We start from the raw sequence: 13,823 nt of genomic DNA on the forward strand, positions 1-13,823 counted from the left end.
TTTTCATAGAGCTTGAAAAAATGCTGCCAGTGCAATCCTATACAGTAATTAAGTCACACTGACAATCCTAGTATATTGGTAAGAGATTACAGTCCATCTCTATTTGGAAAAGTAGCTAATGCATTGAAGAGCAAAGACAGAAACATGGAATTGTGAAAAAGAAATTAATAATCTAAATTAAATCATCAGGTTTCTTGAACTGTTGATAAAAAGTTACTGCTGAGGTATTTTTAGACAGGTGATTTCTAAGGCTATTAATTGTTCACTGTCTTTTGCTCATTCACGGAGTTACAATAAGAAAAGGGAAGAGAAATTATGGGAAAATATAATGATGTTATCCAGACCCTTGTAAAGTTTCATGAATGAGGCAGGGTGATTTTATAAAACGCTTACCCTGAACCCAAAGATAAGAATATTAAATACAGCACCAAAATCATAAAGTTATCTGTTTTATTGGATTCAGGTTATGCTACTGGCTATCAAATGAACCTAGTTATTTTGAGCAGATACTAGAGAATATACCTTAAAGATAAAACTTATAGTTAACCAGAAAGAAGAGTAGAGCACTCTAAAATCACAAAGAAATGAAATTATTATTCATTATTATTGTTTGTAAGGTATATGATTTATTCTAGAACATAAAATATTACTAGTCAAAATGAGACACCCTCTTGCCCGTGATGATGACCTATCCTTCTGAACTTCTTCCATTCAGATGTAAATATCTTTCATTTTCCTGAATGGATTAATTTCTTTTTAATTATATGTGCTTTGCACTTCTCTGCTCTAGTCTTTTGCTTTACACATTAGCCTCACAAACTGAAATATCCTGGATTGCACGTGTTTCTTAAATTTTTGGTTTCCTTAGAATAAGGTATTGGTGGCAAAATATATTTTTAATACCTATGGTTTATTTATTCATGTACATTGGTTGAACATCTATGGAGATACTCATCATGAACACTAATAGGCTTGTGTTCTCCCAAAAACTGTTAAGGTGATTGGGGCTCCCAAAGATACCTCAAGAGTTGGATCACAGTTGTTTTGCTCCAGCTGATTTTGTTTACTGTATTATAACTCTATCTGTAGTTAGTAGGAGTCAAGCCCAACCTGAGGGTATCTTTACCTTTTCATCTGCCTCAGAAACTACAATCCAATTTGTAGTTTCTTCACTAAAGATTTCATTACCATCTCCTACAGCACCTGACTTTGGCTGATCTAGAAATATAAGAAGGGTCAGCCCTAGTTGCTACTTGAATGGAGAGATCTGAGAAGACTAGGGATGTAGGTTAGATTTGGAGGTGTAAAAAACAACAACAACAACAAACCCAGAAGGTAACAATGGCAAATACTTCCATATAGTTACCAAGAATATTGCACAGATGTGCCCATGCAAGGCATCAGGAGATGACCTCCACTTGAAAGTGTCTATTTCTTCATTCTTCCAAGTGTTAGGAGCTAACCACTAATTCCCTAAGGCTCTTTACAATCCAGCTATTCCTTAAATAAGAAAATATTTGGCAGCTATTTTACTTAGCAAAACCAGACCTATTTTAACAGATTTTACTATTTAAACAGTCCCTCTATCTTCTAGTATCCCAACATGACTATTATAGAATCAGTGTTAAAAGAGACCTTAGGTTCATCTAACTCAGCCCCATATCACATTATAATATAATATATGTTATATTATAATGTCTGTGCTTACCTGATTATTTAATTCTTTTAATGATTCATAGTACTTAGACCACCAATCCAGTTCTTCCTTCTCAGGCTTTTCCTCTTCAAATTCTTCCTCTTTTGGTATCAATTTATCAATAGGGAGTTTCTTTAGTGGTGCCTGAATATAATTGACATAAAGTTCCATCCATTATGTGCAAATGTAGAACAATCCTGTTGGACTTCTCCAACAACATCCAACAAGATTACTTTATGAAATTCTTATATCAATACTGAAGGCAATTGCAATTCCCTACTATAATTGTATACCACAGGGCCTATTTTGGCCACCATAAACTCAGATGTGATGGATGATGTTATTTCATCACTAGTGTTGAGGTAAGAAGGTTGTTGAGAAGATGGTCAACTTGCAGCTCCAAAGGGTCCTGGATGGAAGCAGATTATCGTGACCTCTTTCAAACCAGGATATAACACTGATCAAAGACAGTTTTGATTATGCTTTCTGATGACCTCTGGTGGGCTTAGAATGGGGGTAGTGCATCCATCCTAGCCCTCCTTTATCTCTCATCAGCATTCAGGGGTTGGGGGGAGCAATGTTTTATGTTGGTTCTCCTCCTTCCTCCAGGGCTGGTTCCAGTCAGTGTTGGTGGGGGGAAAGTGGTCTAGTCTACTTCAGGGCTCCACCCTCTCCTGTTTACATTAGATAGTAAAGCTGCTGAGGGGAGTTATCCTTTGGCATGGGGTGCAGTATCATTAGTATGCCGATAATATTCAATTGTACATCACGGCCCTGACCATCCAAGTGAAGCTGTCAAGGTTCTATCTAGTGTCTGGAGGCTTTGCGGATTCAATAGGGAAGAACAGGCTTTGGTTCCACCATTCCAAGAGCAAGTAGCTGTGGGTTTGGGGCCCTAGGAATCTGGGAATTGGAGCGATTTCATCCTTGAATCTGGATGGGGTTGGACTGCCTCACTTGGATTCAGTGTGCAATCTGGGGGTCCTGCTGGACTCACAAGTCCTGCTTGAAAAGCAGGTGGCAGTGCGGCCAGGGGGTTATATATATGGAAAAGAGAAGGAATTCTTATCTTGTTCTTTATCTATAGAGACTAAATTGTTTGTTTTATGGGGGGAAGGTGACTTCAAGTCAATCTTGACTCCTGGCAACTGCCTGGACATGCCCCTGCAGTTTTCTTGGCAAGATTTCAGAAGTGGTTTGCCATCGCCTGCTTCCTAGGGCTGAGAGAGAGTGACAGGCCCAAGGTCATCCAACTGGCTTCATGCCTAAGGCAGAACTAGAACTCACAGTCTCCTGGTTTCTAGCCTGATGCCTTAACTGCTACACCAAATTGGCTCTCAAAGTATTTTAGGTTACCCTTTTATTTGATTGCTTTTCTTGCATTTCCCATTTATATTTCCTTCTTTGCCACTTAGTTTGTACCATCATATCAATAATTTTTCTAAAACATCCATGTGTGTATTATACAATCCATATTGCAGAATCTCTGTCAAAGTAAACCTGAAGCTTTGCTGCACTCACCTTGACAAGCTTGAGGGGATTAGCTTTGCTTCCTATGTCTCCAGCAACTGCGCCAATATTTATTACGGTCTGTCCAGCAGCTGCACCAATATTTATTACAGTCTTCCCAGCAGTTGTACCAAGGTTCATCACTTTTTGGGAGATATTTGGTTTAACTGAAGCTTTCCTTTCTGAAATAAAACATATTAATTATGTGTTTAATGCAAATACATACTTTCATTTGTTGTAACATTTCTAGGTGTGACCCATCAGGACATTCCTTTAGATTAACTGACAAAGTTAATTTACTAAGTAGATGCTATATTCTACGTATCTTAAATCCCAACACATTATGCTCTATTTCATTGGACAATGCCCTAAAAAATTGTAAAAACTCACTCTTTGGAGGGCTATCTGTTTCCTCTTCCAGCTCATCTACTTCTTTAGGAGCAAATTTCATAATAAGAGAAACTATGTGAGTTCCCACCAGGACAGACCGTCCAAAAGCCCTCTTCTCTACCACAAAGATACTGAGAGGTGGATGTAAGTATACCTGTTCTGGAAGCTCCTATAAAAAAAAGTCAGCCAAATCAATTACAGAAAAATCCATAGCAATTCTAAGACAACTGGTTTATTGTGATATGTTTCACAGAATTTCCAGTGATACAATAGCAGAAGTACACATTTCCTTTCTTGATCAGATTTCAAGTAATTTAATAGGCAGATTGCCACTTAGTCATTTCTACTGATAGTCCGGCATATAGGATTCTCGATGGTCATAAAAGGAAAAAAACAATATTTAACAAAAAGATATGCATGTGGATACTATAAAAGATAATGATCCCTCCTAGGTCACATTTCTACAACTCTAGCTTGTTTAGTTCCATTCCAATTATCTTAACTTTTGGGATGTACCTCCCAGTTACCACTTACCACATTAACAAATTTAACGAGTTCATTGAAATTTGGATTCTCTTTGTAAGCTGTGATCACTTCTGATTCCACTTTCTTTCCAGCACATTCAATTATCACCTGTGGCTGGTCAACCTCAAATAAGTTCACACGTTTCAGATCTCTCAGGCCCCAAAACAAGATCTAAGAGAGAGGCAGATAAATGTCTTAGGTCAGAACAAGTCTATGCATTCTCCTTCTCTAAAGGATTCCCAGTCTCAAATCCCATTGAATTGTCTAACAGCTGTATCCCAGATTATCAAACATGTATGCCATCCACTTTCTTTCTCCTGCTTATAGCACATTCAGCTTAAATTACTGTGGATTAATCTAAATATTGAAGACTCTGATTTAGAAAAATCATGTAAACTTCATAAAGAATTCCATAATTTCAGAGAAATGCCCCAGTCCGAGCCAATTCTCTCCAGAGAACCACTGTACAATTCAGTGTACCACTATGGATTCTCAAAACTCCAAGAAAAACTTTAAAAAACAGCAAAAAATTGTTGAACAGGTATATTAATGTATAGCTTCCCAGTTTCTTAATCTAATTTCTGCATACCCAGATTTAGCTGCAGTGGTAAAGCTTGCTATTACCCATACAATTCATTTGCCATTATTTCAGCACATTGATAAAGGCATTAATGTTATACTAACAAATAATTTCATTTTCTGTCCCCCTATCTGGCTAATCAATTTGGACAGGTAAATATTTGTTACATTCAGTAATTATTTTCATTGAATATCTTTTAGAAAAAAGATTTTTACCTCTATGCGAAATTCCTTAAGGACTGGGCGGATTCCCTCAGGAATAATGAATCGTCCAGAAGAGGGGTCCCCCAAATAGTCTGGGTCTTTGGGGTCTACATCATTAGGCACTGATGGCTAGACAATAAATTTCAAAGCAATTTTTTAAAAAAAAAACTTCTCCATGATCATGTATAAATAAGGTTATTGCCAAGAAATTAAACCAAGCCCAGTCCTATAGCTTCCTTGCTTTGTCTGAGCAACCAAATAAATGAGAGGGTTTTCAAAATTATTATTAAAGACAGTTTTTCAAGTTAGGAAGCTATAGCATTTTCTGAAATATTAACCAAAGTTTCATTGTTCTGAGGTCACAGAAAATTATGATTAACTAAAGACTCCTTGGTTTGTTTGCTAATTTACATGAAGAGAGAAGTGATGAAGCTGTATTGGTATGCAAAGTCTCATTTATACAATATGTTACTTTATTAGCCAGAAATGCAGTCATTCAAGCATGGTCTTTATATGACAATTGCTATCATAATCAGTCATTATCTTAGTGATAGTATCCAAAATGGAACTATCACATGCTATTTTTCTGGAAATGACACTTTCTTACCCAGAAATATTTCCTCCTAATTGGACACTGGTTTTGCTATACAGATGAAAAGGCACTTACTGCATGTTAAGTTGTATTCAGTCACTATTTTATTGTGTTATTTCATAGATTGTAGACTACAATCTACAGTAGCTCTATTTAAATCTTATCATAGCCTTCCATAAAAGGCCTTGACATCAGCACTACAACATCCTGCTACAAAATTAAAAACTACCCTGTTGAAAACATGGTAGATGCAGGTCTACTTATTATGGTCAATATACTGCTAAAAATATACATTATTGAACATGCACCTAGTGTCTAGCAGGGATATCCTCAGGCTATTCATGTTTCCAAATTCAGCAAACTCTAGGTTTAATGGACTAATGGGTAGGAATGAGTGTCCACTAAACCCAAATCTACATTAAGGGGTTAATTGGATTTTATATGCACAAAATAAATGGATTTTGTTCATTATATCCAAAGTCTGCTAAACTGAGGTTTGGTAAATCAAGGGTATACTGTACCTCCTTGCAAATCAGGTGATAGCAGTGAACATACTTACCTCTAAGTAACCACTATAATCCAGTTCAATCAGCTCAAATACAGCAATTAGTTCCCCAGCTGATTTATGTCCCTTATAAATGTCAAAAAATTGGAGAGAAGGTTTGCTGTAAGGCTCATCTACTAGCTTCACCTGTGGGGTAACAAAGGCTCGACCAAGGAACTCTGCTGAGCCCTATAGAAAAAGCAAGCAACAGTTTAGTACATGCTACCAAAGCATGGAGGGGCATTTTAGAATACAGGGGTCTATCCCTAACAGTATCAGATCCCTTACTTCTAAATTCTGCCTATGCTTATGAATTTCATGTAGAACAGTGTTTCTCAACCTCAGCAACTTTAAGATATGTGGATTTCAACTCCCAGAATTCCCTAGCCAGTATGGGAGCTGAAGCTGGCACATCTTACAGTTGCTGAGGTTGAGAAACATTGATGTAGAATACTCTTGTAGCTGAGTACCACCCTAGCAAAAGATGCTGCTGCTTTAAGGAGTCCATTTTTAAAGTAACTCTTCAAGCACTTGCAACCTTTTTTCAGGCTTTTGTAGAAACCTGGAAAAAAGTTTGGCTCCTTTAAAGAATATCAGAGAGGTATAATACTTATGTGAAGTCTGGACACTAATTGCAAACTATTTTTGAAGCATGCAAAGCCTAATATTCAATAGTGTTTATGACCTGAATAGATAGTAGCCCATCCCTGTTCTTGTTCCTGCCTCTGTTTTTTTTTTTTTTGCAGTGTGGAAGGGAAAAAGCCAGTCCTTTCTAAAAAGCTTGTAGTTTTGATCTCAACAGGGATTAGAGAGAGCTGCTCAATTTAGAAAACCCAGTGAAGGGAGGTGAGGCTTTTAGGCGTCTTGACTTCAGTCAAGCCAAAAAGCCAAGGTGGGGGTGGGGAGACAATGGGAGAGTTCTTGCAGTGGGAAATTGCCCACCTTCCAGCTCTAGAATTAATACTGCAAAACATATTTATAGCATTTCCTCCTATACCACAGCTGAGCCAGAAATTAACTGACTTATCTGCCAGTGCCTGATATCTGAAGAGTGTCTAAAGTACATCAACATCATGAGAATGCAGGATGAAGTGCCAGTCCTAGATTGATGCAAATATCATGTGTAGAGGTTGCCTTAGTCATGCAGTTTCCTTCAATCAACCTAAGTCATCTGGAAATGACAGTCTGCAAAATAAAAAATTCTTGAGGATGCTGCATCTGCCAGTGGTTCACTATGTGGTAGCTCAAGAGAAAGTATTCTCAACACAATCTCTCAGGTTATGAGGTTTCAAATATGATTGCCAAAGAGCCTTCTAAGCTCTTGGCATGAGTTTAAGACATATCTGTTCATTCAGGTCCTTGATTAAACTCATGGTGCTGGGCCTTCTGATTTAGTTCAGTATTGTCTTCTAATGGTTTTAAGCATGTTTTTAAATTGAACTATTTAAAGCTTTTTTAAAATTGTTCCCTGCTTTGGAATCTCTTTTTAGCAATAAGAAGCAGGTTTAAAGGTTTATAGAGAAAAGAAATATACTCTAACTTACAAATTTATTGTAGTCAAAAATATTGACAATAGCAATTGGAGTCTCTGTCTTCAAATCTTCTTTCTTTCCATCAATTACAAGCTGGTCATACAGAAGTAATTCATTCCACATTGGACTGAGCGTCTCTTCCAATACCTGAATTAACAAATATTGAAGTTATTGACAGTGACAGAATAGAGCTGATAAGCTGATATCTTCCATTCTAATGCACAATCACCCAGACATACACTCTGTTCTGGTACTCTGATAAGCTCAGGCTGGGAGAATAAATGGGTTTTTACAGTGTTTCTCTTTATATGAAAAACATCATGACACCTATCTGAAGAAGCAGAGATCATCTGTTGATGGATCATACTCCAGAAGAAAATAAAGGAAGACAACATCCTGCCAACTTTAGACATTGCCAGCCGAGCATCATTAATACCCCTTGCTTAACTCTTGGGGATGAGACGGTGGGTTAGAAATTGCTACCAGCACATGCACATCCACATGCATATATCCATATGCTAACAATGTTACAATCAAATAAATAGTTCAATTAGAAAAACTGACACAAATAGCAATAAATTACTGCCATATTCCTGTACCTCTATGGCCAAATGAGGTGATGGGTAGGCATGCTTGTGTAATTGGCTACAAATACTGAATTTGTAGCTAGCACAGCTGAAGCTAGCACAGCTGAAAACAAAAAGATATTTGCCTATCCCTGAGGTTACAATTAAAAGAAGATCTTTTGTATGCTGAGCCTCATGACACTGACACTTCCTATAATTATTTAAGACCGATCTAGGTAAAATGTACAATTACATACTGTATGTCTTTTCTCCAGCATTCTTTTTAGAATTCAGGAACAACCTGAAGCATCTGTGAAGGAACATTTACATTGGTGGTATTTCTGCTCTCTAAATTCTCAAAGAGTTGAAGCTGATCAGTGATTGTCTTCATGGCTGTCAACCTTAAACCATTGAGAACATCATATTGCTCCCTCAGAGCTAAGCCAATAGGAGAGTGCAAAGAATGGCATCCATTCAGTGTCCTGCCTTCCTCCTGTGCCTTTACTTTACTGAATGTTCATTTTATTAGAATTCTCAAAAAAAAAAAAAAAAAGGCTAGGCAACTTCAAAATGAGAAATTGCAAAACCACCAAGGCATTACCCCTCACCTATATTTAAAAGACCTGTAAAACTTAGTGGCTGAAATTCTATGGGAATGGGGAAGATGGGAGCTTGTATCCAGGAGCTGGGGGAAAAAAGAGGCAAATGTTCCTACTAATGTGGAAATGTTCTGTCCACAAACTCTGCAGAATTTCAGTGTTTTTAAGAGGAAATCACTTTCAGTGCAATCCAGATACCACAGCTGATCTGAAAATGAGTTAGTTCAGCCACTGAAGACAGATGGCTAATTTAGACTGCACGAATGCAGAGCTGATTTTGGAGTGATGCAAACAGCACATATGGAAATGTCTTAAGTTTAAGCAGTGGCAAAGAAGAGTATAGCCTTTTCTTCTCTATTTTTTCACTAAGGGTCATTCCCACATTGATTTACTTCTGCTTGAAAAAAAAAATGTCTGCATTTTCCCTTTTCCCTTAATGAAAAAGTATGGAGTGGGCAAGGGGGATTGAAGACTGAAATTTGGAATAGTAATAGGAAATATTAAATAGGGTCAAACCCCTGGTTTGGTAGCCAGCAAATCAAACAAGTAAGAATCACATGGATTTCAGAAACACATGTATAACACTAGTCTGGGATAAAAAGATAATCTTAAAAACTGTGAAGCTAAATTCCCAGCCAGATTTATAATGAGTTAATTAAGGTGAGTCTCTTTGAAACATTTTCTTCCCACAGTTCTCACATCTAGGTTGTGTTGCCTCTTCTCATGTAAAATGCTCTCCTCCCCCATTCCTTCCCAGTCTCCCCCTAAGTTCTTCCAACTTAAATTCTACTCAAATTACTATCACATTCTTTAAGAAGGTAAAAGAAAAAAACCCGCACAATTGGAAAGACACCTTATAGATAATTTTCTCCCATGTGAACTCCCTCAATCATTTGAGACCCTTCTAACCATCAGAGGTATAGTATGGCAAGAGCAATGGTAATATAATACAAATATATTAATTAATTATATGAGATGTAGAGATGAAAGTGTAGAACTAGGACTGGAAATCTCCAGGTTCTAGTCTACTGTCAGTCTTACTCAGCCCAATTTATCTCACAGTGTTGTTCTTGAGGGAAAAAATAAGAAGAGGGAGCACTATGTACACCATCTTGAGCACCTGAAGGAAAGGCAAGAAATAAATCTAACAAAGAAATAAATGTGATGTAATGATTCAGGTGTTGAACCAAGACCAGGAGACCCTGTTTCAAAACCATCCTTGGTCATAGGAGCTCACTAGGTGATTTTGGGCCAGTCATTATTTCTGAGTGCATCTCTGGGAAAAAAATGGGAGGAGGAACATAAGAGCATTTTGATAAACTGAAGACTAAAGATTATGTATTAATAGGTGGGAAGAGCAGTAGTTCATTTAGTTTTAGAATCAGGGTGACTGTAGAAGGATCAAAAAAGTCAAGATGGCATGTAAAAAAAGGGGTGGGGCTTCAATCACATGATCACAGCTGCCATCTTGACATTTTGGACTACCCCACCCCCTATCAGTGCCCCTACAATTAATGTTATAAATAAATAAAAGAATGACAGAAACTAGAGAGCTGCTGTAGATGTTGTTGTAAAACAGAATTCAAACATTTGGCCAGCAGATAGGAACAGGATCAGTGCAGGTGTTCATCAGGAGGAAGTGGGGGGGGGGGGAGAGAAAGAGAGCTGCAATTTCAGTATTTACCTGCAGTGTTATTCACAATGTCTGCAAATATTCTTACCATTGTAGACTGGCACTGTGTTGAAAATACCACTCTTGCAAATGGATCTGAAAGGCCATTTTCATCAGCAGGAAGAATACCCCTTGCCTGATACAAATGGGCTCGAAGCTGAAAGTAACTGAAGTCTAAAAGAAAGAAGGAGAGAGAAAGTGTGCGGGAGAGAGATTAATTTTCCCCAGTACAGTAACTGCTTATATGTGATATCCACAGATTTCAACTAGGACTCTCTTGAGAATTACTGGTACTTCTCTAACTACCGTATTTTTCCGACTATAAGACGATACTTTTTTCTAAAATCCTTACCCTAAAAATTGAAGGGCGTCTTATTCAAGGAAGTCAGCCGAGAATCGCGCGGTTGCAAAACTGCCCATACTTTGTTTCTGCAGAGAGGCTTCCTCCTATTGCTAGCCTCCAATCACGAGTGAAATAGCTTGTCTCCCAAACAGACTTCCTCCAATCACGAGCCTGATGTAACTGACGTCAGCTGATGCTGAACAAACCAATTGGAGGAAGGCTGTTTGCAGAGACAAGCAGTTTCACTTGTGCTTGAATGTAATCAGTTATGCAAAAGAGCCTGGAAATAGAGCTGCAGAGAGACGGTTTGGACCTCCTCCCACCAAGTGTATCAGGTAAATGTTAACTAATTACTAAATAAAAATGTGTTCTGCACTATCTTTAAAATATTGATTTCTTAATTTTAGGTTGGAAAAGTGGGGGTCGTCTTGTACATGGGGGCATCTTATTGTCGGAAAAATACGGTAGTATACAGCAAGGCAGAAATAAAATTATGTCTTGCCATGTTAAATAGGAAGAACTATAATAGCTACAATGCAAAAATTGTCCCCAGATCAGCCAGGAAGATGGACTATAGTTAGTCTAGTGCAGTAAAGAATGTGATCTTACTTTGCAGCCTAATAGATTTCTTGCGGCATATACAGGTAGTCCTCAACTTATGACCATTCGTTTAATGACCATTCAAAGTTACAACAGCACTGAAAAAAGTGACTTATGATTGGTCCTTGCACTTACAACTGTTGCAGCATCTCTGCAGTCACATTATAAAATTTGGGCACTTGGCAACTTGCATGTATTTACACCAGTTGCGGCGTCCTGGGGTCACAAGATTGCCATTTGTGACCTTCCCAGGGGATTTCCAACAAGCAAATTCAATGGGGAAACCCAGATTCACTTAATGACTGTGTGAGTCGCTTAACAATGCAGTGATTTGCCTAACAACCACAGCAAAAAAGGTCGTAAAATCAGGCACAACTCACTTAATGACTGCATCACTTAGTGACAAAAGTTCCAGTCCCAATTGTGGTCAAGGACTACCTGTATTCAGTGCAACATAAACTAGCTACTTGCATCTTTCATGTGAGGGGAAAAATATCTCTCCCTTATTTAAAAAAATGTTTTTATTTCTTTTGTTTATATTCTCTTTTTTCATACTTTATAGCTATACAAGTGAAATACTAACTTCATACTGTGCACTAGTCATGCTAGTACACTGAAGAGGAAGTGCTGAACTGTCTTGCTAAGTGAATGGATTTGGAAAGTGTCTTGTGAGCCTCAGGGTATCCACTGAGTATCCACAGAGAAATCCCAACCATATATCTGCATAATACACTACACTTTTTTCCCTCCTTCCATTTTGCCTCTACTTGAGTGAGAAACTCAACTTTGTCCTTGAATAGAGTATAACTAGGTCAACCACTCCCAATACCAATACAGGTAGTCCTCATTTAGTGACTGCCTTGTTTAGCGACTGTTCGCAGTTACAGCAGTGATGAAAAAGTAACTTTATGACAATCCTCACATTTACGACCTTTGCAGGTCTGTAAAGCAAAGGAAGCTGAGGTAAGATCATAAGCACAGTTACGATTTCACTTAGTGACCACTTCATTTAACAACCAGTTCCAATTGTGGTTGTTAAATGAGGACTACCTGTATGTTTTTATTTATTCACTATATAGAAATAGTCACTGCTTTCTCCCAGAATGTATTTTAGATTTTCTAAACTAGCTTACAGCTATTCCTTGGTATTCTTCTATCCAAATACTTGTTGTTCAGTCATTAAGTCGTGTCCGACTCTTTGTGACCCCATGAACCCTATCGCGCCAGGCCTTCCTGTCCTTCACTACCTCCCTGAGTTTGCTCAGTTTCATGCTCATTGCTTCAGTGATGCTATCTAACCATCTCATCCTCTGCTGTCCCCTTCTCCTTTTGCCTTCAATCTTTCCCAGCATCAGGGTCTTTTCCATAGAGTCCTCTCTTCGCAATCCAAATACTAACCACATCCAATTGTACTTAGTTTCTTTGAGATTAACCAAGGTCAGCTAAGCAGTGCCATCTGCTAATTAGGATGTGATTCTGTATTGGGTTCAACTGAATCATTGAATAGCTCCCAGTGCAACAGAATGAACTTTCTATTGAGAAAGCTTTCAGAAAAATAATTCTTACAAAAGTGACTATGTAGAAACACAGCACACAGCCTTCCCTGAAGCTGCAGGGGTTTTTTCCTTTATGTTTTCTAATAGTAAAGCTTTGAGAAATAAAAGAGAATATATCTCAAAAAGGGTTGGACAGATCAGCATGTGATCCATATATATATAATTGTGGAGTCCTTGGGGTTCTCTGAGCTTGGTTCTTTCCTTGCAAACATTTCATATATATTATCATATATATATATATTATATGTCTATGTATGTCTATGTCTATGTATATATATAATATGTATATATTATATAATGTGTGTGTATGTGTGTATATATATATATATATACAGTATGTGTGTGTGTGTGTATGTGTGTGTGATCCATATATATCATATATATATTATATGTCTATGTATGTCTATGTCTATGTATATATATAATATGTATATATTATATAATGTGTGTGTATGTGTGTATATATATATATATATACAGTATGTGTGTGTGTGTGTATGTGTGTGTGATCCATATATATATATATATATATATATATATATATATATATATATGAATACATGTGAAACTGTGTCAGTTTCACATGTATTCTTTTATAAGACTGTTCCATCTAGTTTCTGCACAAGCCTGCTTTATTTTAAATGTGAAAACATTTACATTATTTCATGTATTTTTCACGTACACTCAAATTTATTTGTTTGTTTGTTGGATTTATATGGCTGCATATCTCAAATACATGACTCTGGGTGGCTAGCTATATTAAAAATAATAAAACCACATTCAAAATATAACATGAAACCACATAGTAGCCTAGAAATTTTTTTTAAAAAAAATCAGTGCGTTTTATCTGCATTTGAGGTAGGGGAGTCCTCAAAATTTAAAGTGTGAAAAACATTTAATTTAATTTAATTTAATT

At 37.2% G+C, this 13,823-nt stretch overlaps 1 protein-coding gene across 2 annotated transcripts in view; it reads right to left on the reverse strand.

The window, feature by feature from the left end:
* The window catches only part of LOC103060450 (fer-1-like protein 4), a 62,891-nt gene that overhangs the window by 17,957 nt on the left and 31,111 nt on the right, over positions 1–13,823 (reverse strand). For both annotated transcript variants that reach the window (XR_015798432.1, XM_025167159.2), the window contains exons 24-31: positions 10,458–10,582; positions 7,584–7,718; positions 6,055–6,228; positions 4,916–5,032; positions 4,130–4,291; positions 3,596–3,764; positions 3,218–3,387; positions 1,709–1,840 (exon numbers count right to left, since the gene is read on the reverse strand). Coding sequence is in view for 1 of the 2 variants with exons in the window: in XM_025167159.2 (XP_025022927.1) it covers positions 1,709–1,840; positions 3,218–3,387; positions 3,596–3,764; positions 4,130–4,291; positions 4,916–5,032; positions 6,055–6,228; positions 7,584–7,718; positions 10,458–10,582 (1,184 nt within the window). In the remaining variant the exon portion in view is untranslated. The remainder of the gene's footprint in view (positions 1–1,708; positions 1,841–3,217; positions 3,388–3,595; positions 3,765–4,129; positions 4,292–4,915; positions 5,033–6,054; positions 6,229–7,583; positions 7,719–10,457; positions 10,583–13,823) is intronic.

Source organism: Python bivittatus, unplaced genomic scaffold (assembly GCF_059951505.1).
Source record: "Python bivittatus isolate LINGU-HERP-01145 unplaced genomic scaffold, Pbiv_v1 ctg000700_np1212, whole genome shotgun sequence".
In the NCBI taxonomy this organism is placed as follows: Eukaryota; Metazoa; Chordata; class Lepidosauria; order Squamata; family Pythonidae; genus Python; species Python bivittatus.